The sequence below is a fragment of the Ictalurus furcatus genome, chromosome 4 (assembly GCF_023375685.1).
Source record: "Ictalurus furcatus strain D&B chromosome 4, Billie_1.0, whole genome shotgun sequence".
Taxonomy (NCBI): domain Eukaryota; kingdom Metazoa; phylum Chordata; class Actinopteri; order Siluriformes; family Ictaluridae; genus Ictalurus; species Ictalurus furcatus.
In genome coordinates, this window is record NC_071258.1 from 34,254,839 (window position 1) to 34,277,406 (window position 22,568).

General features: G+C 43.4%; 1 protein-coding gene across 1 annotated transcript; it reads left to right on the top strand.

The window, feature by feature from the left end:
* The first annotated feature begins 1,072 nt into the window (after positions 1-1,072).
* Positions 1,073-22,242, top strand: rab27a (RAB27A, member RAS oncogene family). Its single transcript, XM_053623740.1, has 6 exons — positions 1,073-1,378; positions 13,871-14,044; positions 16,152-16,237; positions 16,326-16,429; positions 16,532-16,655; positions 19,305-22,242. The coding sequence occupies exons 2-6, from the start codon at positions 13,892-13,894 to the stop codon at positions 19,504-19,506; spliced, it is 669 nt and encodes a 222-aa protein (XP_053479715.1). The 5' UTR covers positions 1,073-1,378; positions 13,871-13,891; the 3' UTR covers positions 19,507-22,242.
* The last annotated feature ends 326 nt before the right edge of the window (positions 22,243-22,568 follow it).

The following is a 22,568-nucleotide window of genomic DNA, read 5'->3' on the forward strand; positions in this document are numbered from 1 at the left end:
AACACGTCCTCATGCTAGTTCAGTAGATCAGGGACTAAAAGTAAAATCGAGTGAAGACCAGTCGTTGACACGTTAGATATCTTCATTAAGCACTTTATCCTGGTCAGGGTCTGGAGCGTTTGCTGGGACATGGAGGCTAAAGAAACCCTCATAGAATTTTTAATGGTTTTAATGGAAACTGAAATGGTCCCTGTGCGTCTCTACTGGTAGTTTGTCACCTTCTGTTGATGGCATTTCTTGTGGATACCATTAAGGACTGATAATTTTTTTAATGGTTAGCTGATGGTTTGTAATGGTATTTGTAGTGGAATTTCTGTGATGGTTTCTATTGGGGTTTTTCTTCAGCTGGGTTGTATGTGCCGGTTTAGTTTTTGAGTCATTGTGATGCCACAATGTCTTAAAACTGCGTTTAATTTCCAACCAGACTAGAAACCCAACCTAAAATAAAAAATAGTCTGCTCAATGTTTTGAGATATTATGTGATCAATCCAGTGTAATTTCATGGCTATGTATTGACCTACAACTATATGATGAAAAGAATTTCACTGTGCTGTAACGTACAGTAGCACGCACGGTGGCTTAGTGGTTAGCACGTTCGCCTCACACCTCCAGGGTCGGGGATTCGATTCCTACCGTGGCCCTGTGTCTGCGGAGTTGTTGCAGACACAGACACATGTTCTCCCCGTGCTTTCCTCCGGGTACTCCGGTTTCCTCCCCCAGTCCAAAGACATGCATGGTAGGGTGATTGTGTCCTGCGATGGATTGGCAGCCTGTCCAGGGTGTACCCTGCCTTGTGCCTGACGCTTCCCTGTGACCCTGAAAAGGATAAGCGGTACAGAAGATGTATGGATGGATAGAATAAAAGCTTCTTCTACTTCTATATGCGAAACGGTGCTTTTTTTTACACTGAATATAAAGCACATACCAATCTACATGGTTGCTATTTAACTTCCTTTTATACAAGTGACCAACTTTAGTAAGGACAAACCAAGCAGAGATGTCTGATAGATTAGATTTCCTGATGGTGATTCAAATGAATCGACTCACTCAAACGCGTTTGTTCAAAAGAGTCGGTTCAGCGAAGTGATTCATCATGGAGGGGTGCGGTAAACGGGAAGTGGTGCTGCTTCACTTTACAAACATTTCCAGCCGTGCCGAGTTCACTGCAGGGTGTATGTGTGTCTGTGTGTGTGTGTGTATGTAAGTAAGAGAGAGTTAGAGAGAGAGCTTTAAGGAAATTCTTGCAATAACCTAAAGTTGGTCTAATAATTAATTAATTTAAAGTTTCTACACGGTGTCGGTTTGTTTTTTATTTTTATTTCTGGAAGCGTTTGTGTTTTGTTTTTTTTCCCCCCAGCACATTAAGGTTCTCCAACTGGTGAGTTACACTGTACACACACACACACACACACACACACACACACTTTATTTCAGCTGCAACTTTATAGACGTGTTATTCATGGTGTCTTTTTAATCATCTGTAAAAATGTATCCCTTAGCTGAAACACACTTCCATCAGTGATTATTTAAACACACACACACACACACACACACACACACACACACACACCCCTCATCTGTGCTGTTCCGGATCTTTACTCATGTAAAAGTTTTAATGATGGGTGGAAGAGTGAAAACATTTCTCATTAATTATCAGGGTCATTAAAGGAACAGGATTGACCAGCATGTATGTAATTCAATAATGATGCTCAGGTTTCTTCATCATCATCATCCACACACACACACACACACACACGTACACGTGGCTTTCTTTCCGTATCTTCCTTACCATATGGTACTGTGATTAATCATTTGTTTGTTTTTTTTAACACAAAATTACTCACCGTCAACAAGTCAAAATACCAAACAACACTATGTACCACTTGTTAACCTGTACACTGTTTATGATGGCTGCTGGGTCAGGAATAACGCACACAGGGTCCTGCTGTTCTAGAAAAATAATCAATGATGTGTGCTGTGAAGAAGCAGACTTGCGTTCTTCACACTGAAGATGATGATTTCCCTAGAACAGCACGTCCTGGACTGTTTTATTCCACCGCGTACTTTATATATGTATATGTATGTTTATAGTTACAATACAAACAAGCTAGTTCCTGTTCTCACTTACGTCATGGCAGCGTTAAACAGTTACAGCTTTACTTCTGACACCGGACGCTCCTTCCATAAATGTTAAATAAACCCCTGCTGAAAAACAAACAAACAAACAAACAAACAAACAATAGAAACCCTCATAGAATTTGTAATGATTTTAATGGAAATTGTATTGGTTTTAATGGAAGTTGTAAGTGTCGCTGTGGGTCTGTACTGGTAATTTGTTGCTTTCTGTTGGTGGCATATTATGTCTAGTGGATACCATTTAAGGACCAGTAATGTTAATGGTTTGTAATGGTATTTTTGTACTGGAAACCATTAGAATTTCTCTGATGATTTTTTAAAAAAAAAAAAATTTTTTTCAGTAGGGACTTGTTCTTCCCGAAAACTTCTGAGATTATGCGTCGTTTTACAATAATCATTTGACAAGTCCCTCTGAGTGAGCCGTTACTATAACGATAACGTAGTAGAACGAGCGCACTGATGCTAACGTTAACCTGCTACTATTGCCAGAGCCGCTATAGGAAATGAATCAACGCCTTCTGACCAATCAGAATCCAGAATTCAGCAGCATCACTACCTAAATATTACAGAGTAATTTTTCTTTCTTTCTTTCTTTCGTTTTTTTTTTACTTTTGTTAGATTGTTTTGTACGTGTAAACACACTCACTGTCACTACTACCTGTGAACCGATTAGCCTTCTTCCAGAAAGTCAGAGCGTCCATGTGGTGTTGCTCTTTAATTTTCCGGAATAAACATGGCTACCGGATATTGCTAATTAGCTCGAGTTCCAGAGGAACTTATGTCTTGGTACACACTTAAAAATAAAAATAAATACTTCACTTTGAAAGAAACCGACCTGCTCATGAAGCCTACAACACCACTGTAAATCTGTTGCTATAGTGACGGGAAAGGAGTTAAGATTAGCATTAGCACGGCTAGTCGGTTAGCAGAGCTGGTGGTAATACAATTTAAAACAGACCCAATTCTCTCTAATTCAGCTCAAACTAACTGAGTTATAGCTAAGCTAATTTATTTAAACATTTGTCCCAGGGCTATTTCCCTGTCCTGTGTGATTAAAATAGCCTAGCCGAGTGGGAAAGTGCCTAATCTTTTAATCTCTATTAGCCAGCTTCCTGGAAGTGATAGAAACTTCTTGTTTCGTGATGGTTCTAGTCGACATTTTCTTTCTTTGTCCCTGTTTAGCACGCTCAGGACAGCGTTCTTACGCACTTCTGGTGGGTATAGCTGCAGAACCTGGGTCAAGATATCAATATCACAGCGATTTATTTAATTTTTTATTCCTTAGCCTGGGCTCGTCACACAATTTTGTTTGCTTTTGAGATTCAATGTTCTGGGAAAAGGAGCGTGTTCTTTCCACGTGAGCAGTTAACATGCCGTAAATTAAGAACGTTATCAGTGAAGTGTCCGCGTTCCTGTCGACCGGAAAGTTTTCAGTGGTTTTTTTTTTTTTTTTTTACACAGTGAAAATCAGGTCCTTTGTATGCACGTTACATGTAATTTGATCTAAAGTTATGCGCGGTCGCGGAGTGAGGTTCAGCGTGCGAATCCATTCGGGGGCGTTCAGCTGTTTTAAATCCCGCTGCTGACGTTTTTAACGAATTTGTAATCATTTCCGTCTCAGCGAAACGTCGTCCGGGCGAGCGTGATTATTAAACGGACGACGTCAAGAAAAGTTGGTGACCGCAGTGAAGTTGCTCAGCAGTTCAACAATGCTGTGGCTGCTGAAAGTAATGTAAAATGCACAGTTCATTCGTCAGTATAATGACCAATAAGTGCACAAGAAATAAAGCTTTTATTAAAGTAAATTTTTTAAAAACCCATTGAATGTTCTGCATCCTTGCTGAATGTCCAAAGGTGTTATATATATGTGTATATATATGTATATATGTATATGTGTGGGTGAGAGAGGGAAGGATGGATGGATATATTTTGCCGTCACATCGGCTGCTTCCTCTGACTTTGTAATTATTTAAAAAAAAAAATTAGACACAGTGATATCCACAGTATCTTTGAAAAGAATATCGTGGCATGATTGATCATGATATGGATATTAGTCATATTGCCCAGCCCTATCTGCGTATGTAAACATAGCCGGTGTTACTCTGAGCTGAAACCCAGTCTTTCGCTCCCGACGTCTATCACACCTGAAACCTCTCGTCACTTCATGATAAACTGACGATAGTCAGCTCCGCCGATGTTCGTCGTTCTTGTATATCGTGTCATAAACACACGTCTGAACTTTCAGCCCTGAGCTTTCGGCTTCGTCCCAAATCTCAGGTCACATGACGCGGTGCCCAGAGCACATGAGGAGCAGCTGAGGGATATTACACATGAGGAGCAGCTGAGGGATATTACACATGAGAGCTTGGTTTATTGTGCTCGCGTTATATCCCTTGCCTAAGCATATTAAAAGATCGGCGCCGAGAGGTTTTTACACCGATCCGACGTTAATTAGCGTGAAAACGTTGGCAGCGAGGCATTGTGGGTAATCAGTCTGTCAGTCAGACACAGCTTTTCTTTTAATCAACCGAATGTTTTTTTTTTGTGCATGTGATGATATCAATATTGTGGTGAATGACGTCACAGTACACTTTTCTGAGATATTTTGGCTATGTTTAGAACAATTACAAGCAGTGTTAAAATGTTTCTACACCCCCCCACAGTTTTTAACAGGTTTCTGCAATGCATTCCTTCTGTATCGCTTGCAGTTTGTACTTTGTTCATCACAGGAACAGCTTGTGCTGTGATGATAGCTATATATTTTGTTTGTTTTGATCACACTTACAGCCCCGTCTCTGACGTCTCTGCTTTTTGAGATATGATCTGATAATAGAAGTCTGTCTCACCCAGAAATCTCTACCTCAAACCACATCCAGTTCGTCAGTGATGTCACACAGATGTGCCGCTGTGGTTTAGGACACAGTAGGACTTCCTGTCTTTTGTAAACACAAACCAAACCTTACAGTGCAGCAGAACGGCTGCTGAACCCTAAAAACGTTGCTCCCGCTTTGAACGACTCTGGTTGTACTCTGGTGCAGTTTCATGTCATTCCACCTCCTATAGGTCCCAAGGGAGCCGAAACCCGGACAGCTGAAGTGAGGAAGGATGATTGCAACGCAAAGTTTGAAAAAAAGTTGCAGCAAAATCAAGCCTCGCAAAAAAAACTCGGCAAATCCTGTACAGACTGTTAAAAGTGGTTTACAAATAAAATCGGATTGAAATCTATGAATTATTTGGTGTATAGATTTACCTTAAGTGGCATTTTGTCACGTAGATCCATGTTTTATTTGACCGTATTTCTGTACAGTCACTCCACCAATCATGAGTCAGCAGGTTTAGGCACGTCGTCAGCTTATCTGTGCTGAAAATATTATATACAACACCACAAATCTATTTGGGCATTTTTTATTAAATACCCTCGGTATAAAAAAACAGGTTAAATAGGCATACACCTCGGAGGGCTAAGCAAGAATTTGAAGATTGAAGCATGTATTTAGAGAGAAGATTCTGGGTGAGATGTCCATCCATCCAGAGTATCGTGGCTGATTGACTACATGTGAGTTTGATTTTTCACTGAAATGATATTTGTTTATGTGTTACTGTTCTGTCCCGGACATGTTTAACCGCTTTTTATTTCACAATTAATTAAAAAAACAACCATTGTGGTTTCTGTGATTTGTGTAAAGTGTATGAGACCGTCTGAGACTGCGGGATAAACGGATAAATATTGGTATTAGAGTGTAAGCTGTAAAGCTAATGGTGCGGTAATATCTTTTGGAATCTCCAAGCCATTGTATAAAGATGTGAGGTTTTAACCTTGTAGGCGTTTACTGCAATTCTGTTCCAACACTGGCACAAAGAGGGAAGTGGACTCAGTTTCAACCTGTCAAGACTTGAGAAAGTGTGAGAAGGAGGGAGGGAGGGGGAGAGGGGGAGAGAGAGAGAGAGAGAGTGTTTGTGTGTGGGCACACCCAGTTCAGTCGTGTGCTTTGTTTAAGTTGCAGCGGGATCTGCATATCCGCCTGCCTGACTGCCCGTCCCTCTGTGTTAGTGTTTGTCCTCCTGTTTGCTGGTTTCCAGGCAGGGATGCGTGACACTGAAAACTTTCGGAAGGATTTGGACATTCTTGTGCACCACTTTATCCATCTCGCTTCGAATTAGAGATGGCAGATTATTGCTGGCTGGAGAGGATGGTTTTATACAAATCTGTTTTTATTCACAAGCTGAAATGGTTGTATCCTGAACAAAGTCCAGCAAAACAGCCCTGTTACCCTAGTGAGTCCTGTTACACTGGTCAGTCCTGTTATCAGTGTTGGCACTGTTACACTGGCTGGTCATGTTAGCACAGTGTCAATGCTTTCACACTGTTCATTGTTGACCTGTGGTAACATAACTGACCAGTGCAACAGAATCCGAGCTGAACAGTGTAGCTAGATTGACACTTTGGTAACCGTACTGACCAGTGTAGCAGAGTTGTCGGAATATTTTTTTTGCTGCAAATTTACCTTTTAGCTTTCAAAGAAGAAGCCTTTGTTGGTCACATATATATTACAGCACAGCAAAAAAGATTACTGCACATCCCAGCTTGTTAAGAAGCTGGGGTCTGAGCACAGGGTCAGCCATGATGCGGCGCCCCTGGAGCATAGGGTTAAGGGCCTTGCTCAAGGGCACCACACTGGCAGCTTGGCGGTGCTGGGGCATGAACCACCAACCTTCTGATAAGTAACCCAAAGCTTTTAACCGTTAACACTTGTGAGTCCTGTTACCAATAAGATCTGTTACACTGACGAGTCCTGTTACACTGGCGAGTCCTGTTACCAGTAAGCCCTGTTATACTGGCGAGTCCTGTTACCAGTAAGCCCTGTTACACTGGCGAGTCCTGTTACCAGTAAGCCCTGTTACACTGGCGAGTCCTGTTACCAGTAAGCCCTGTTACACTGGCGAGTCCTGTTACCAGTAAGCCCTGTTACACTGGCGAGTCCTGTTACCAGTAAGCCCTGTTACACTGGCGAGTCCTGTTACCAGTAAGCCCTGTTACACTGGCGAGTCCTGTTACCAGTAAGCTCTGTTATTCTGGCGAGTCCTGTTACCAGTAAGCTCTGTTATTCTGGCGAGTCCTGTTACCAGTAAGCTCTGTTATTCTGGCGAGTCCTGTTACCAGTAAGCTCTGTTATTCTGGCGAGTCCTGTTACCAGTAAGCTCTGTTATTCTGGCGAGTCCTGTTACCAGTAAGCCCTGTTACACTGGCGAGTCCTGTTACCAGTAAGCCCTGTTATACTGGCGAGTCCTGTTACCAGTAACCCAGAGTAACTGGCGAGTATACTGGCGAGTCCTGTTACCAGTAAGCCCTGTTATACTGGCGAGTCCTGTTACCAGTAACCCAGAGCATTTAACCGTTGAGCCTGAATTATGGCTTGTTATAGGATGAAAGGGATACTTTAGCAAAAATGTTATTTACATAATATTCTATAATTCTTTGAGGAAGCTTGACACAATAGTAACATATTTAAAAATGAAATGTCTTTATTGTTATTATTACTATTATTACTACTACTATTACTACAAAATTCTCTCGATTGTTTATGGACGCAGTAAGATACCTTTTCGTGGAATGACCCTCTAAAACTGCTTTAGTTTTCTCAGAACGCTTGAGTGTTAGAATGTAAAAAAAGTATCTAACAGTTTGTTTTAAAGTTGCAGTGAAAGCGTTTCTGTGGTCAAACTGTCAAACTGTCACTGTCAAACTTTGGTTGTTAAAAGACCGGTTAAGGTGAGATAACCAATAATGATCTACAGTTACATTAACTGGTACACAATAATAATAATAATAATAATAATGCGCAATTGGATTAGCCAGTCCCAATAATCAAAAATTAGATTAGCCACTAGCAATAAACAACAACAATTATGCACACAGATTAGCTAGTGTAGTGTGATGGAGTACAAACTAGAGAGAAGTAAATGGTTAAGTCATTTTTTAAAAATGCAGTTGCGTAATGAAATTGTCTCAGCAGTGCTTTAGTGTTTGTTTGTTTTTTTTGGCTTTTATCTCTGAACACATCGCACTGCAGATCGTCACTCTACATATTTTGATACTTGACTGGCCAAATTGTTTATTTCTATACCGCACTTAGTGTAGAAAACTTTCTAGAGTCTGGCTTTCTGTCAGATTCTCGCAGTGTCTCTCGAGAGTGGTTGGCGAATTGTAGTTTTTATATAGAACGATCATCGTAACCAGCAGATGAACTGGTTTAGATTTTGGAATTGATCCAAACAGGGTCAAGGTCACAGCAAGGTCAGAGGTAGTTGTTAATGAATGTCATTAAATTAGGCTGACATTTCCATCTATTACTGTAGCTCTGTTCTCATCGTCGTAGTGTCGTAAATTGTACTGTATGCGAGTGTTAAGTTATGTGACCGCTTTGCACTGCGTCACTCTCACGCTACTGTATTTTGCTCAGTTATCTCTATTAGTACAGCATGTTGGAGTGTATGTGGTCATTGTATATGCTTTGATATTGACTGTATAAACCTTAGTGTGCTTTCACATGAGCAGGGTGTACCGTAGTGGGTTAACTTGGTGTGGTTTCTCATGTGAGAACATAGCAATCATACTCGGGTGCCAGAGCGATTCGACTCGACAGCAGGAAGTGAATCAAACATGCCGTGTGTGTTTTTGTTTTTTTGGGGTTTTTTTTTTTTGAGCTGCTAAACTGAGCCAAAGGATGTATTTAACCAGAACTAGCAAGACTGTGCATGCTGGTGATCAGTAAGAAGCTGAGATGTTGGGTGCTGAGAGTCAGAATGTGGTGGTTACGCACCAGATTCAGTGTTCGATATCTCGTGCAGACTGAAGAAAGGCTGGTCCATGAACTTGCACATGTTCTAGTTGAGTCATTTCTGTGCACTAGAAGATTTCTAGAAGATTCTACTGCTTCTGTGTTTGACACTTGGGGTTGCAGTTGATGCTGACTCATGTCTCTGGTAACCCGATGTCGGTGAATCATGCGAGTGAGGGCAGGTCCTCACAGTCTTCCTGAAAGAGACTTGCGGATATGTTCTTGCTCATGTTCTTGAGTTTTCCTGTCAGCTCTACTTAGTTGAGAGAAGATGGCGGTTGTAGTTCAGTCCAGTCTTGATTGAAAAAGTAAACCCTCTGGGATTCTTTATTGAATGTAAGGATTTCTCCAGACGGACAAACTTAAGAACCGTTCATGATGCCTTTACTCCTCAGCATATCCCTTATTATACTTGTTTTAAAGCTGGAGTTATAGACCTATACTAACACTTATACTGTACATATTGCTCTGTGTACACCATTTTGGAGGTGTTTGAACACGTTATATCTTTGAAGCGTTCCTTATTGTTGGATATATGACCAGTTTGGAAAATGTGTGTGTGTGTTTGGATTTGCCCTCACACTCTAAGCAGCTTATATTTCTGAGAAGGCTTTACTGCTGGTGATGGTTTAGAATCACATCGCAGTCATATGACACTCTCTCATGCTTCACGTCGTAAAGATTCGGTCGAGGCTGCAGTCTCACTCTGCCGTCACTCCGTACACCGCATCGCATCTGTGTCGTGCTTCTGCCAGAGTTTCTCACACTTCCTGTGTCTGTTCTTGTCCTGACAACATGCTGGGGGCATGAAACCATCAAAACCTCCCTTCACCGATGTGAGCTGTAAACCCACAGCACTCTCTCTCTCTCTGTCTCTCTCTCTGTCTCTCTCTCTGTCCTTCTGTCTCTCTCTCTGTCTCTCTCCCTGTCCTTCTGTCTGTCTCTCTCTGTCTCTCTCCCTGTCCTTCTGTCTCTCTCTCTGTCTCTCTCCCTGTCCTTCTGTCTGTCTCTCTCTCTCTCTCTCTCTCTGTCTCTCTCTCTGTCCTTCTGTCTCTCTCTCTGTCTGTCTCTCTCTCTCTGTCTCTGTGTGTCTGTCTCTCTCTCTCTCTCTCTCTCTGTCTCTCTGTCCTTCTGTCTCTCTCTCTCTCTCTGTCCTTCCATCTCTCTCTGTGTCTCTCTGTCCTTCTGTCACTCTCTCTCTCTCTCTCTCTCTCTCTCTCTCTCTCTCTCTCTCTCTCTCTCTCTCTCCATCTCTCTCTTCGTGGGTGAGTGAAATGTGTGACGAAACTCATTTTAGCTTTTCCAGGTGTGTGAGTAAAACAGGCCCGAACCAGAATGTGATGGTCTACATGCCTGCTAGAGGAACAAAAAAAAGTGAGACAATGAGCACAGTTTGGCTAAACTAAAGTGAATTTTTCTTAAAAGTTATACCTCCACGCAGGAATATTGGCATCAGATGCACTGTGTTCGTATTGTTTTTCATCAACCATGGAAGGTGAAAAATCACAAAATCCTAAACTCTGAAGGAGCTTAATTCTGGAGGCCAAAAACCCCCAACGTAAAGAGAATTCTGAATCGAAGACGTGAGAAATGATGCGCTTGATATCACTTTGAATCACAGTATTTTTTTTTTCCCCCCTTAAGGCTAAACTTCTGTAGTTATTACATTATGTTAATCATTAAAAACAGCTTCTTCTGTGTTTCACGTTGGATTTGATGTATTTACTCTCAGTAATCTAGTCCTGCCCTGAGATTTAGCTTGATAGTACGCTTCCTGTGCTGTGATTTAAAGCGTGTTAATGAGACAAACGAAATCTGCAGCCATGACTAATATGTGAAGTTCATCTCGGTCTAAAATCTGCCTGAAGGTGAACTTTTATTTATTTAATTTTTTTTTTGCATTACATCATGCGACGAAGTTCGTTTCACCAAAAACGTTTCGGACTCTCGTGTTCCCTGGGCGTGGGAGATTCTATCTTGAAGACATTTCTACGGCGGTGTTACAGGACAGCTGACAAACTGCTAGCAGTTGTGTTTCATTCAGAATGATTTAAAGGCGCATCGGGTAGGATCTGTCAAAATGTGGCAAGATTAAGTTTTTAATGGTTAAGTAGGTGGAGCTGCATCAAATTTGAATGATTATTATTATTATTTTTGGACTCCTACTCCTCTGCCTCGCAGTCCCCAAAGCGCCGAACCCCAGAACCTACGGAGTTTAAGCTAGAGTTAGCATTCGTAAGAACTGCCACGCACGCTCACTTGGCCATTCCAGCTGCTCGAAAGCCGAGTCATAACGATAAAAACGCGCAGAGATTCGGCTCACGATGATTTTCCGAGGTCAGAAGTTCAACCGCTGTACTCGGCCATGAAAACACTAAAGCTAATACAGATTGGGTTTACGGACTTGTCCAAGAGCAATGCTGTTAATTAATTCTGCGTCCAGCTTCATCCCCGGCACCAGTAATAAATTACTCCATTTTGGAAAATGCTGCCAGTGTTTACTCTGGTTCTGGTTTTACTGTGTTTCTCATCATTATGGGGTTTTTTGTTTTTTTGAAGCACAATGTGTTTATTTTACTCACAGGAGAATTATCTGGTTGTGCTGGGAGCTTGCTGATTTCAGACTGAAATGAGGGCGGAGTTAAAGCAAAAAAAAAAGGGGTGGGGGGGTGTTGGAGTGTGTCCAAAAAAAAAAAACAATCCAGGCCTGACAAAGGCAAATTCAAACACAAAAAAAGCGTTCTGGACCATAACGCAGTTTCTCCAAACGTTTTCTCAGCCACAGAATATGGTTATATGCCCTAGCCGAGGCTACGGCTTAAATCATGATTCTTTATCACGTTCTACATACTTTTCCATGTTATTTATAACTCTGAAAAGTATTGCGGCATTATTTATCACGATACTCATCCTGTATAGTCATATTGCCCTGCTGTAATTTTCCACGACAGTTCTGTTAGCAATTAAAATCGTTACATCGCATATTAAACGTCTAAATTATTTATTTATTTATTTATTTTTACTCTAATGCTGAAATAGTATTAAATATGAGTAAGTTTTTGTTCAGAGCTTCAGGACTCCTGTCTCTGTGCTCAAAAACGAGTAAATTATTGATGTGCCGTTATGAAATATTCATATCGTGACCATCACCGGCCCTTTTATCGCTCTTTTTATCACCGGATCTCATTTGTGTTAATACGTTAACCACGTGACGGTAAATGCCGTGCCCTGGAAGATTAGAAGGCGAAAGGGATAAGAAAAAGACGTGCTCCAGTTCTGGAAGGATTTATATTGTTTTGTTCCTAAAAAAAAAAAAACCGTCCCATAGTTATTCATCTAAAAAGGAAGCGTTCGGTAATTCTGCTAATCAGGTCGGAGTGGAGAGCGTCTGGCTTTTCCCGGACGGTTCACCGGGGTCTGGAGGATCTAAGTAAAGCTTTAAATCACTGTGATCGTGCAGGGTTCTCGTCAAGGCGTGACCGCACACAATCGCAGGAGGCTGGTTTTGTCGCTTTATTTCCTCATTCCTACAGTTAACTCGCCGTTACACATCAGGACAGGGAGAAAATTACAGCAACAGGCACGTACGAGTACAAGACACACAAACCCCCCACGCGACGTACTGCATGTATTCTCCTCGCTAATCCTCCTGCGTTCAGTTATCAAATCCGTTCTTTTATTTCTCCCAGACAACACCATGCCATTCTGTCTGAGGGGGAAAAGAGCTGTTTCTGTTCCAGTCTGACAGGGTTACAGGGGATGCCGATGCGTTTTCTGTCGAATGTAAACCTGCTGTAAAACCGTCCCGACGACGCGTCGTGGAACGTGACGTTCACGCTGCGGCGCGTCTGTTCTCCGGGCGAACGGCGTGGTGAAATAAACAATCCGCAAATAAACGTGTCACGTGAATAAGAACGCGACGTGTTTTCGCCCTGCGGCGGACGTGTTTGTCTTGTTGCAGTTTACGTAACTGATTAAATGAACATAAATCTTCATGTGAAAGACTCTCCGGTGACTTGGTAGAAAGTTCTGGATTATACGCAATCCCAGCTGGCTGAGAGGGGAATTTTTATTGGTGCGTCTATTCTGGATATCTGTGGACGGCTCCGTGCTAAGTGCATGAAATATGTACCAAAGTGATCTTTGTATTCAGATCCACGAATATATATATATATATATATATATTTTTATTTATCCTAAACTTTAATAACGTCAGCCAGTCTCGTGCATCTCGTTTACAGACCCGAAGTTTTTCACTTTCTGTTTCATGGGGTTTCAGCGTTTCCTGTTACTGCATCAGCATCTTCACACTTTCGCACAAATTCTCTCTTCTTACATGTGTTTTTGTCTCTGGCCTACTCTGTGTGCAACGTTCAGAATCGTGTGGTTGTGGACTGAGCTAGTCACATGGTACACTGTAGAAGAGAGAATTAGTCTTATCTGTCCTGTGCAGGACTTCAGTGTTTCCTCTTCAGATCTTTCAGCGTTGCGTAATGCGATCGTTACAGCAGGACCCCGTCTCCGCGGGGTAGATGTATGTGTAATGTGTGTGTGTGTGTGTGTGTGTGTGTGTGTGTGTGTGCTTGAAACCGTGGGTAGTAGCGAACACTATGAATGCTGTACATACCTGTGATGAAGTTGAATTTATAGAGAAGTTATATGGACGTGGTTGAGAAATCCGTCAGAATGCACTGTAATAATCTGAACGATGCGTACTGGAAATCAGTCGCCGCCGCCGTGTAACATGGTTCTGAATACGCACAACTTTCCCTGCGTAAATGTTGGTGTAACCTTTGGCCTGGAGTCTCAACACTGCCCGCTGTGACCCCGTGCCGTCCACGGAACTGTTTTGTGCGGGATTCGTTTAATTAAACAGAGCCGTGTGTGTGTTCCAGGTTCAGCAAGAGGCCCTCACTATGTCTGATGGGGACTACGATTACCTCATCAAGTTCCTAGCCCTGGGGGATTCTGGGGTGGGAAAGACCAGCTTCCTGTACCAGTACACGGACGGCAAGTTCAACTCTAAATTCATCACCACAGTGGGAATCGACTTCAGAGAAAAGCGGGTGGTAAGTCGTGTGTGTGTGTGTGTGTGTGTGTGTGTGTGTGCGCGCTTTAAAATCCACGATAAATTGTCTGAGTCGCCGCGATTGTGTTTACACGGATCACGCCGTCACTCGTTGAATCCGGTTGCACGCTAATTTAACGAACGATTTGTGTTACACACTTCTGAGGAATTCCGTTCAGCTCTCTATGGGCTTGAGCTTTTATGGAGTTTTGTGGGCGTGTCTGAATGCAAATGAGCTAGGTGAATGGTGTTAACTCATTAGCATACACGTGAGTATGAGGAAAATCAGCATTGCTGAAAGTTTTCTAAATATGGCGGGACTGTTTTTGTTTGGCGTGGCCTGAGAAACGTGTGTGTGTGTGTGTGTGTGTGTGTGTGTGTGTGTGTGTTTAGATCACTTGTTATTGCACCTCTGGACCATGAACTCAGTCCCTCCAGGTAGTTTTTCAGTCTCCTGGAATTACCGTTTAGTTTCCTTTTCCCCAGCCGTGTGAGCTGGAGCGTAAAATAATCTTTCCGAAACGCAGCGTCTAATCCCTGCCCTCGCGCCGGAGTTAAAGTGTTACTCCGAGACAAAAGACGCGGCTGCGGAAAATCTTCAGGAATTTCCTGTAAATGTAAGAAACTCGAAAATATCGCAGAATAAAATATCTAATAAATAATTGTACGTTGCTGCAAATAAAATAACTCCTCGCTTCTTTAATAAAATAAGTTACGCGTCATGATTATTGCCACCCCTGCACAAAACCACTGAATCGTGGGATTGGAGATGAGTAGGCTGCGTCTAAAGCTTGATTCGGTGATCGTTGGGCCTTTTCGGTGCGTCTTTGGATCCTGTTTTTGGATTACTGTCCTGCTGCAAGACCAACCCACGACCCAGCTGTGACACCTGAACAGCAAAATATTCAACCCCACCAAATTAACCAGTCGAACTGGAATCAGGGCCGTTGAAGGAGAAACAGAAGTGCGACGCGGATTAGAAACGAGCTGCGAGTGTCGTACACGTTGTGCCGTATTATGTGTCAAGTGAGTCACGTTTGAGGAATGTGATTTGATCCTGGTTACGGTTCTGGCCACGCCCCCGGCGTAATACTGGGAACAGAAAGCGCGAAAGCAGGGCGATGGAAAGTAACCCGATTGTGGTGTCTTTCTCCTGAACGTTTCTTCAGCGGGCTGAACACGTGATCATGAAGAACTAGTAACATAACGGTCATAAAAACGTCTTTCGGTAACATTTCGTACAATTACGCAAAAGCGGCGCGTCTAACCAGTTGTGGAGTGTGTGTGTGTGTGTGTGTGTGCGTGTGCGCTACACCACCTCATTAACGCATTCCTCGAACGTAGGAGAACCTGAGCGGCTTTGGCTGAGGCAGGTTCTCAACAAAAGACGAGTTTCAGGGCGGCGTTTTTCACCGTGAACTCCACCCGATGCCTAAATCCTCAATTTACAGTGACACGGAAAAAGAAAACTCGAACGTGACGGAGAGCTCGTCGTTCCCAGCCGGCTTGGAGAGTTCGGACCGAGACGCGAGCAGGTCTTCCTGGAGGAGCTACGCCTCAAGAACAAACACCGTCGGCTGCTCCTACAAAACAAACAGCAGCGCCAATCGTCACGACCCGGAGCCGCCTGGCTTCATCGCCGCAGTCCGTCACACTCGAGCACTCTGTTGCCCAGCTGAAAATCACAGCTTTATATTCATTCGTCCGGTCTAAGTTATAAGTTATCGTTTCCATAGTAACAGCTCGCTCACAAGGACTCGTACCACATAAATATAACCAATCGTTGTAAGGGAACGTTTGAGGAAGGAGTCTCCAGTGTCACCCCTTTGAAACGGACAGAGGAGTTCACGCTTTGTGGAATCTCAGTAACGTGACGAGCTGCATTTTTCTGTCGTGAATGTAACTATAAACGGATAAAAATTATTATTATTGTTTTTTTTTTTTAAAGAGTACAACATGTTTGTTTCTTTAATACACATACATTGAATTGTTGGCGAATCGCTGTGGTGTAAAGAGGAATTTCAGGACGTGCTGTCGTAGGAAAATGATGTGTGTTGGGGGACGGTGTGAGAGAGAGATTCATAGTTGATGTAAATGTTGTGTTAAAGATGTACAAGTCCAGCGGGCCTGACGGTGCAGCGGGGCGGGGCCAGAGGATACACGTTCAGCTGTGGGACACGGCCGGCCAGGAGAGGTGAGAACATTAACGCACATTTCTCAGGGTGAAACCCCCCCCCCCCCCCCCCGTACACTTGGTGTAAGAAAGCGTTTGGTTTTTGCAGGTTCAGGAGTCTGACGACGGCCTTCTTCAGAGACGCCATGGGTTTCCTGTTGCTGTTCGACCTGACGAACGAGCAGAGCTTCCTCAACGTCAGGAACTGGATGAGTACGTTTCACACGGACGTCTTCAGATTTCCGCTAGCGGTTCGCCGTTAAATCGTGAAACCTAGCCGCTAAGCGCTGAAGTGTGCGTTGCTTTCGTTCGCAGGTCAGCTGCAGATGCACGCGTACTGCGAGAACCCCGACATCGTGCTGTGTGGGAACAAGTGCGATCTGGAGGACCAGCGATTCGTGAAGGAGGAGGAGGCTCGAGAGCTCGCCAGTAAATACGGGTAAGACCGAACACCGGCTACAGACATGCCTCACGCTCAAATGCTAACATGGCTAATGTCCACCTGTCTATCTGTCTGTCTCTCCGTCCACCTGTCTATCCACCCTTCTAACTCTCTATCTGTATATTCACCTGTCTATCCACCATCTAACTGTCTTTCTCCATTCACCTGTCTATCCACCATCTAACTCTAGCTCTCTGTCCACCTGTCTATCTGTCTCTCTCCGTCCTCCTGTCTATCCACCATCTAACTCTAGCTCTCTGTCCACCTGTCTATCTGTCTGTCTCTCCGTCCTCCTGTCTATCCACCATCTAACTCTAGCTCTCTGTCCACCTGTCTATCTGTCTGTCTCTCCGTCCTCCTGTCTATCCACCCTTCTAACTGTCTCTCTCTCCATCCACCTGTCTATCCACCCATCTAACTCTAGCTCTCCATCCACCTGTCTATCCACCCTTCTAACTGTCTATCTCTCTATCCACCCTTCTAACTGTCTCTCTCCATCCACCTGTCTATCCACCCTTCTAACTGTCTGTCTCTCTATCCACCCTTCTAACTGTCTCTCTCCATCCACCTGTCTATCCACCCTTCTAACTGTCTCTCTCTCCATCCACCTGTCTATCCACCCATCTAACTCTAGCTCTCCGTCCACCTGTCTATCCACCCTTCTAACTGTCTATCTCTCCATCCGCCTGTCTATCCACCCTTCTAACTGTCTCTCTCTCCATCCACCTGTCTATCCACCCTTCTAACTGTCTATCTCTCCATCCACCTGTCTATCCACCCTTCTAACTGTCTCTCTCTCCATCCACCTGTCTATCCACCCTTCTAACTGTCTATCTCTCCAACCGCCTGTCTATCCACCCTTCTAACTGTCTCTCTCTCCATCCACCTGTCTATCCACCCTTCTAACTGTCTATCTCTCCATCCGCCTGTCTATCCACCCTTCTAACTGTCTATCTCTCCATCCACCTGTCTATCCACCCTTCTAACTGTCTATCTGCCAGTGTACCTGGTCTCCAACCATCTAATTGTCTGTCAACTTCTCTAACTGTCTGTCTGTCAACCCACCTCTCAATCCATCTCTTTACCTGAATGTCTCGCAATGCACCTGTCTGTCCACCCATCTGACTGTCTGTCTATCAATCCACAATCTACCCATCCTGACAATTGTCCGTCTGTTCATCCATCTGTCTGTCTGTATGTCTGTCCACCTGCTTACCCGTCTGTCCATCTTTGTACAGTTTTAACACTCTGATCCAGAGCACACGGCAGCTCGAGCATCATCAGTGCTGCGTTAATGGAATAAATGAGTGCAGATTTATTCCTGCTGAGTCCTATCGTTTGCTTAGGGTGTGTGTGTGTGTGTGTGTGTGTGTGTGTGTGTGTGTGTGTGTGTGTGTGTGTGTGTGTGTGTTTAAGGCAAGAGCTGCTAATCTCACAAATCTTAAAGATGACAGTCTAACTGCACGGTAAATATTGACCAAGCTGATGTGAGGCGTCTTGGGTCCTAGTCACGCATCTAGCAAGTCGAAAAGTGTGTGTGTGTGTGTGTGTGTGTGTGTGTGTGCGCGCTCTATAAGGTATGCTTTGTATTGTAAAACAAAAGGTGTTTATTTGCTAGGGGAATGACTTGGATTAGATTATTGTGAACACATCCACAGGCATCTGGAGTTGCATTTAGTTTGCAGTAAATTGAATTCGTTAGCACAAGAGCACGCGGTTCTGGCTCATAAACACGTACACGGGCGTCGAGACACAGCGAGTCCTGAGCACTTTTCACCCCAGTGAATCACGCTTATTAACGTCACCTGATGTCGGTTATAACTAAACCCGTGCTGTTTTCTGTTCACACCATGAAAATAATAGTCAGGAGAATATTTAAAAGAAAGCTTTGCGTGCACACGTGTAATGCGTCGTCTAGCTTTTTAAAAGTGTTTCCTAAGAAGGTTGTTTTTTTTTTTTTGGCCCGGGCAGGCTGGATATGAGTCATGCGAAGCGATATCTATTTGCTGATCTGAGCTGTTTGCTCTGGCAGGAGCAGGCATGCCAAAGAAGGAAACGTGCGATAACACACTCGATACACACCCCGGTGCTGCCGAGTTCTGGACCCTGATTGGTCAGAACAGCAGCTCCGACAGTAGTGCAGCGGCCAGTCATCGTGCTCGATAACGCTAATACGTTATCGTTTCTATAGTAACAGCGTGTAACACACGTGTGATGTTTATGGAAAGAGTCTCCAGTACCGGCGCTTTCCGACATCTTCAGGACAGATGAGTTACGCTTTGCGGTTTCTGTGGTTTCTGTGTTTCATGCAAATCAGCAAATATTCTAATACCTCATTTGAATATTTTAATACCTTTTTGTAAATACAATACAAAATGTTTTTATTTTGAAGGGAGTGAATAATAATTTAAAAAAAAACAAAACAGCTGACGACTGTAAACCTTTATTTCCTGATTGTATTAAGAGGAAGAGGTGTGGCTTAGAGAAGTCTGACTCGGCTGTACATCTGTAAGACGTTAAGAAATTTCTCGTGAACGTTCTTAAGTAAGTGCGACGGCTTCCTTTCGCATCAAACGGAGGGAGGACGTTAAACCGAAATGTTTTTCGAAAGGGCTTAAAGAACCTCTTTCTTACTGACCCTCTCAGGATCCCGTACTTCGAGACGAGCGCGGCGAACGGCGAGAACGTGGCCCAGGCCGTGGAGGTCCTGCTGGATCTGATCATGAAGCGTATGGAGAGGTGCGTGGACCGGTCGTGGATCCCCGACGGCACCATGCGCTCCAACGGGCACAGCGGGAGCGAGATGCTCGAACCGCCGACACAGGAGAAGAGCAAGTGCGCCTGCTAGTGGCCAGACGGTGCCACTGCGCCATCTTATTATCAGAAAAACGTCCACTTAGATTAGCACATAAAACACATTAAAGCACCACTAGTGGCCAAACGGCGCCATTACACCTTGTTATACTGTTATTGAACACGGGGCTGGATCTCACCTTTATGCTTTATACAGTAATCAGGCCTGAGGGTTTCCGAAAAGAATTACAGTACCAGTTGTTATAAAATATAAATGTAACTTGAGCTTTTAAAGCTAAACTTAAAGATGAACTTTTAAAGCTTGGGTAATTCAGACCAACAGATACAAGTTTGCATGCTCCGACACACAAATCTGAAGCCAGTACCATTCGATAAACTGTCCCAAGTGTGTCAGATTATTCCTAAACGCTGTTCTCTTGGGTGAAGCCAGTCGTTTTCCTTCTTAATGACTTCTGTAAATTGCCCACTTTTTGGATTTGATGTGTGTGTGTGTGTGTGTGTGTGTGTGTGTTTATATTTTCTCACTAGATTTAATGGACTGTGGATTGGACTGGGAGGGGTTCCAGTGAGAAAGTGTGCGCGTGTGTGTTACCTTTTTATCAGGTCGACGTAAAATAAGGACATGTTTAAATTAAGGAAGAAAAAAAAAGTTTCACGAGTGATTTATTAAAACTTTGATAAGACAAGCCGTGAAAAACATGAAAGGGTTGATTTAGATACACGCCGTTCCCTCACGCCATGAATATTTAATAATAATGGAAGCCTGTCACGAAGCACGAAATCTTTGGCGTGACCGTCAACCTTAAACCACACCCACTTCTTCAGTGACGTACGACACAGTAGGACGTGACGCGCACTTCATGCCGAGACGACGTAACCCGTCTTCACACGCTTACAAGCTCGCGCGTTTTGTATTGGTCGTCACGTACCGTACGTGTTCTCCAGCACAGCAGGTGGCGCCGTTTAAAATCGAGACAGTTTCCGCGACTACAGGAAGACGATCGGTCGCTATTCAGAGTCATGTCCAGACGAATCGGCTGTAACGACCACATAGCGAATCTGTATGATCCCGGTTAGCTCTGTAATTACGTCTTAGTGTTTGCCAAACATCAAAGCACGAGATAGGCCGAAGTGTTTAACAAAAATAAAGCTTCACGGTGGAGGCGGACGATAGAATAGAACGTTACGTAAGCGGCCATGTTGGGCAACTGTCTTGGAATTGCTTTTTTTTTTTTTTTTTTTTTGTATCTCCGCTCGGTTTTGGGATCACTACGCCTCTCTAGGCTCCGCCCCCCCAGAGTAAGTGCAAGATTTTCTGTGAAATAGACCTCCGTTATTACCGAACACGTCACGTTTGATTCTGAGTTTCCTTCCGAGGTAAATCTCGGCTCGGTCGTTGCCTGGAAGTCGCCTTAAGTCGGGTTTTAAACGTGCGATCAGTGAGGAGACGTCGTTCTTTATTCATTTTACTGCGTTTCAGTTCTTTTTACGTCGACCGTGCGATTTAGTTCTCTCACTAGTCGTCTCACCTGAAATGATATTGTACGATTATTAATTTTTTTTCCTCCACGTTATGAATTATGAATAGTATACCACCAGGAATTTCCTGCTTCGTTTAAACTGCTTCCGTCATTACAGATTGGGTCATGTTCTTGAAGTAGTCCAGGGCACAGGAGATGATTTGAGATGAGATGATTCATTTGTAGGCTACATCACATGCAACTATGCATCTTTCTTTACCACTTGTTTTTGTGTGTGTGTGTGTGTGTGTGTGTGTGTGTGTGTGTGTGTGTTTTTTGTTCTCCAACACATCACAGTGTGAATCACAGGTTAAATCAGGAGTTCAGGCCTGTAGGCTTGAGAGAAACACAAGTTAGGAGCGCTGACTTGCTGTACATTTCACTTTTACCGCCGAATGAATGTCCGTAATGTTTATAACCCAGACGTGCCAATACGACCTAGTGTGTGTCACTAGCTTGTCGGTCTTGCATCTTGTGTACTACTGTTCTACTGTAAGAGTAGAAGTGGAGAAAATGAAACCGTGTGTGTGAGCGTTAATGCTTCAGTGCACTAAGATTTAGGACTGGATTCACACCTGAAGTGCCTAACCTAATGTATAGTCTTTAACACTGCGTCCATGCCGAACACTGTCTCTCTATGCCAAACCTTTTTTCAGAAAATAAATATATTTTATTATTTATTAAAAAGGCTTCACAAAGCAACTCTTGTCTGAGATTTATTTATTTATCTATTTATTTATCTATTTATTTATTTAGTCCTTAACCTGTTGCTTCTTTCATGTGATGAATGGTTTCGAAAGTGTCGTATTACAGTAAGAGTGGTGTTTTCCGGCGCTTGGGGAGTTTAATAGTTTGCTGATTTTGCAAAAAGTGTAGATGAGAAAATCTTTTCCCGTCACACTGGGCAGGAGATGCTATATGAGCTTAACAAACACTAATTAATAATTATTTATTCTTATTTATTTATCGAGCAAAAATTCCCCGAGGCTAAAAAGCGGCTAATCCGAACGATCATCGGAATCGGCGAATCGTTTTACCGACTCGGATCTTTTGAATCTCGTTCGGCAAAACGAACGAATATCCGGACATTCGGTTTATTCCTTCCGTTTCGTTTGACTCTGACCAGTAGACTCCGGGAGGCGAACTAATCTTTTCTATCTCCCGTACACAGCCTGTGCGGTTTTCACGTGACGAACGAACGAATCGCTCTGATACGACTCGTTATTTGCGAGTCGTATAAAAGATTCGTTCGAAATGAACGAATCATTCGTGAACGACCCGTCACTACCTCGGACCGATCCTAGGACCGGTCCTTCTTCAGTTCCCCGCTCACAACTTTTAGTTCCTGCCTGCAAATTGTTCCCATTTACTGTTTGGTACCACAGTGCGTACGTACGTTATGTAGGAAAATGAAGTTTGGAAGGAACTAGAGCGGGATCGCTGGAGCCTCTGCTGAGTGTAAAGAAGATGTTATCTTTGCTAATCTTTAGCAGCATGTTTAGTTTTATTTAATTTTGGGTTTGAAACTAAAAAAAAAAAAGAAGAAAGAAACCGCCGGACAGGCCACGCCCACAAG

What these genes read in the sequence shown, in the direction of transcription:
- rab27a (XM_053623740.1), top strand. Translation starts at nt 13,892, where the DNA reads ATGTCTGATGGGGACTACGATTACCTCATCAAGTTCCTAGCCCTGGGG. An exon ending in ACTTCAGAGAAAAGCGGGTG is followed by an intron (nt 14,045 to 16,151) that starts GTAAGTCGTGTG and finishes GTTGTGTTAAAG; the next exon opens with ATGTACAAGTCCAGCGGGCC. An exon ending in CAACGTCAGGAACTGGATGA is followed by an intron (nt 16,430 to 16,531) that starts GTACGTTTCACA and finishes TTTCGTTCGCAG; the next exon opens with GTCAGCTGCAGATGCACGCG.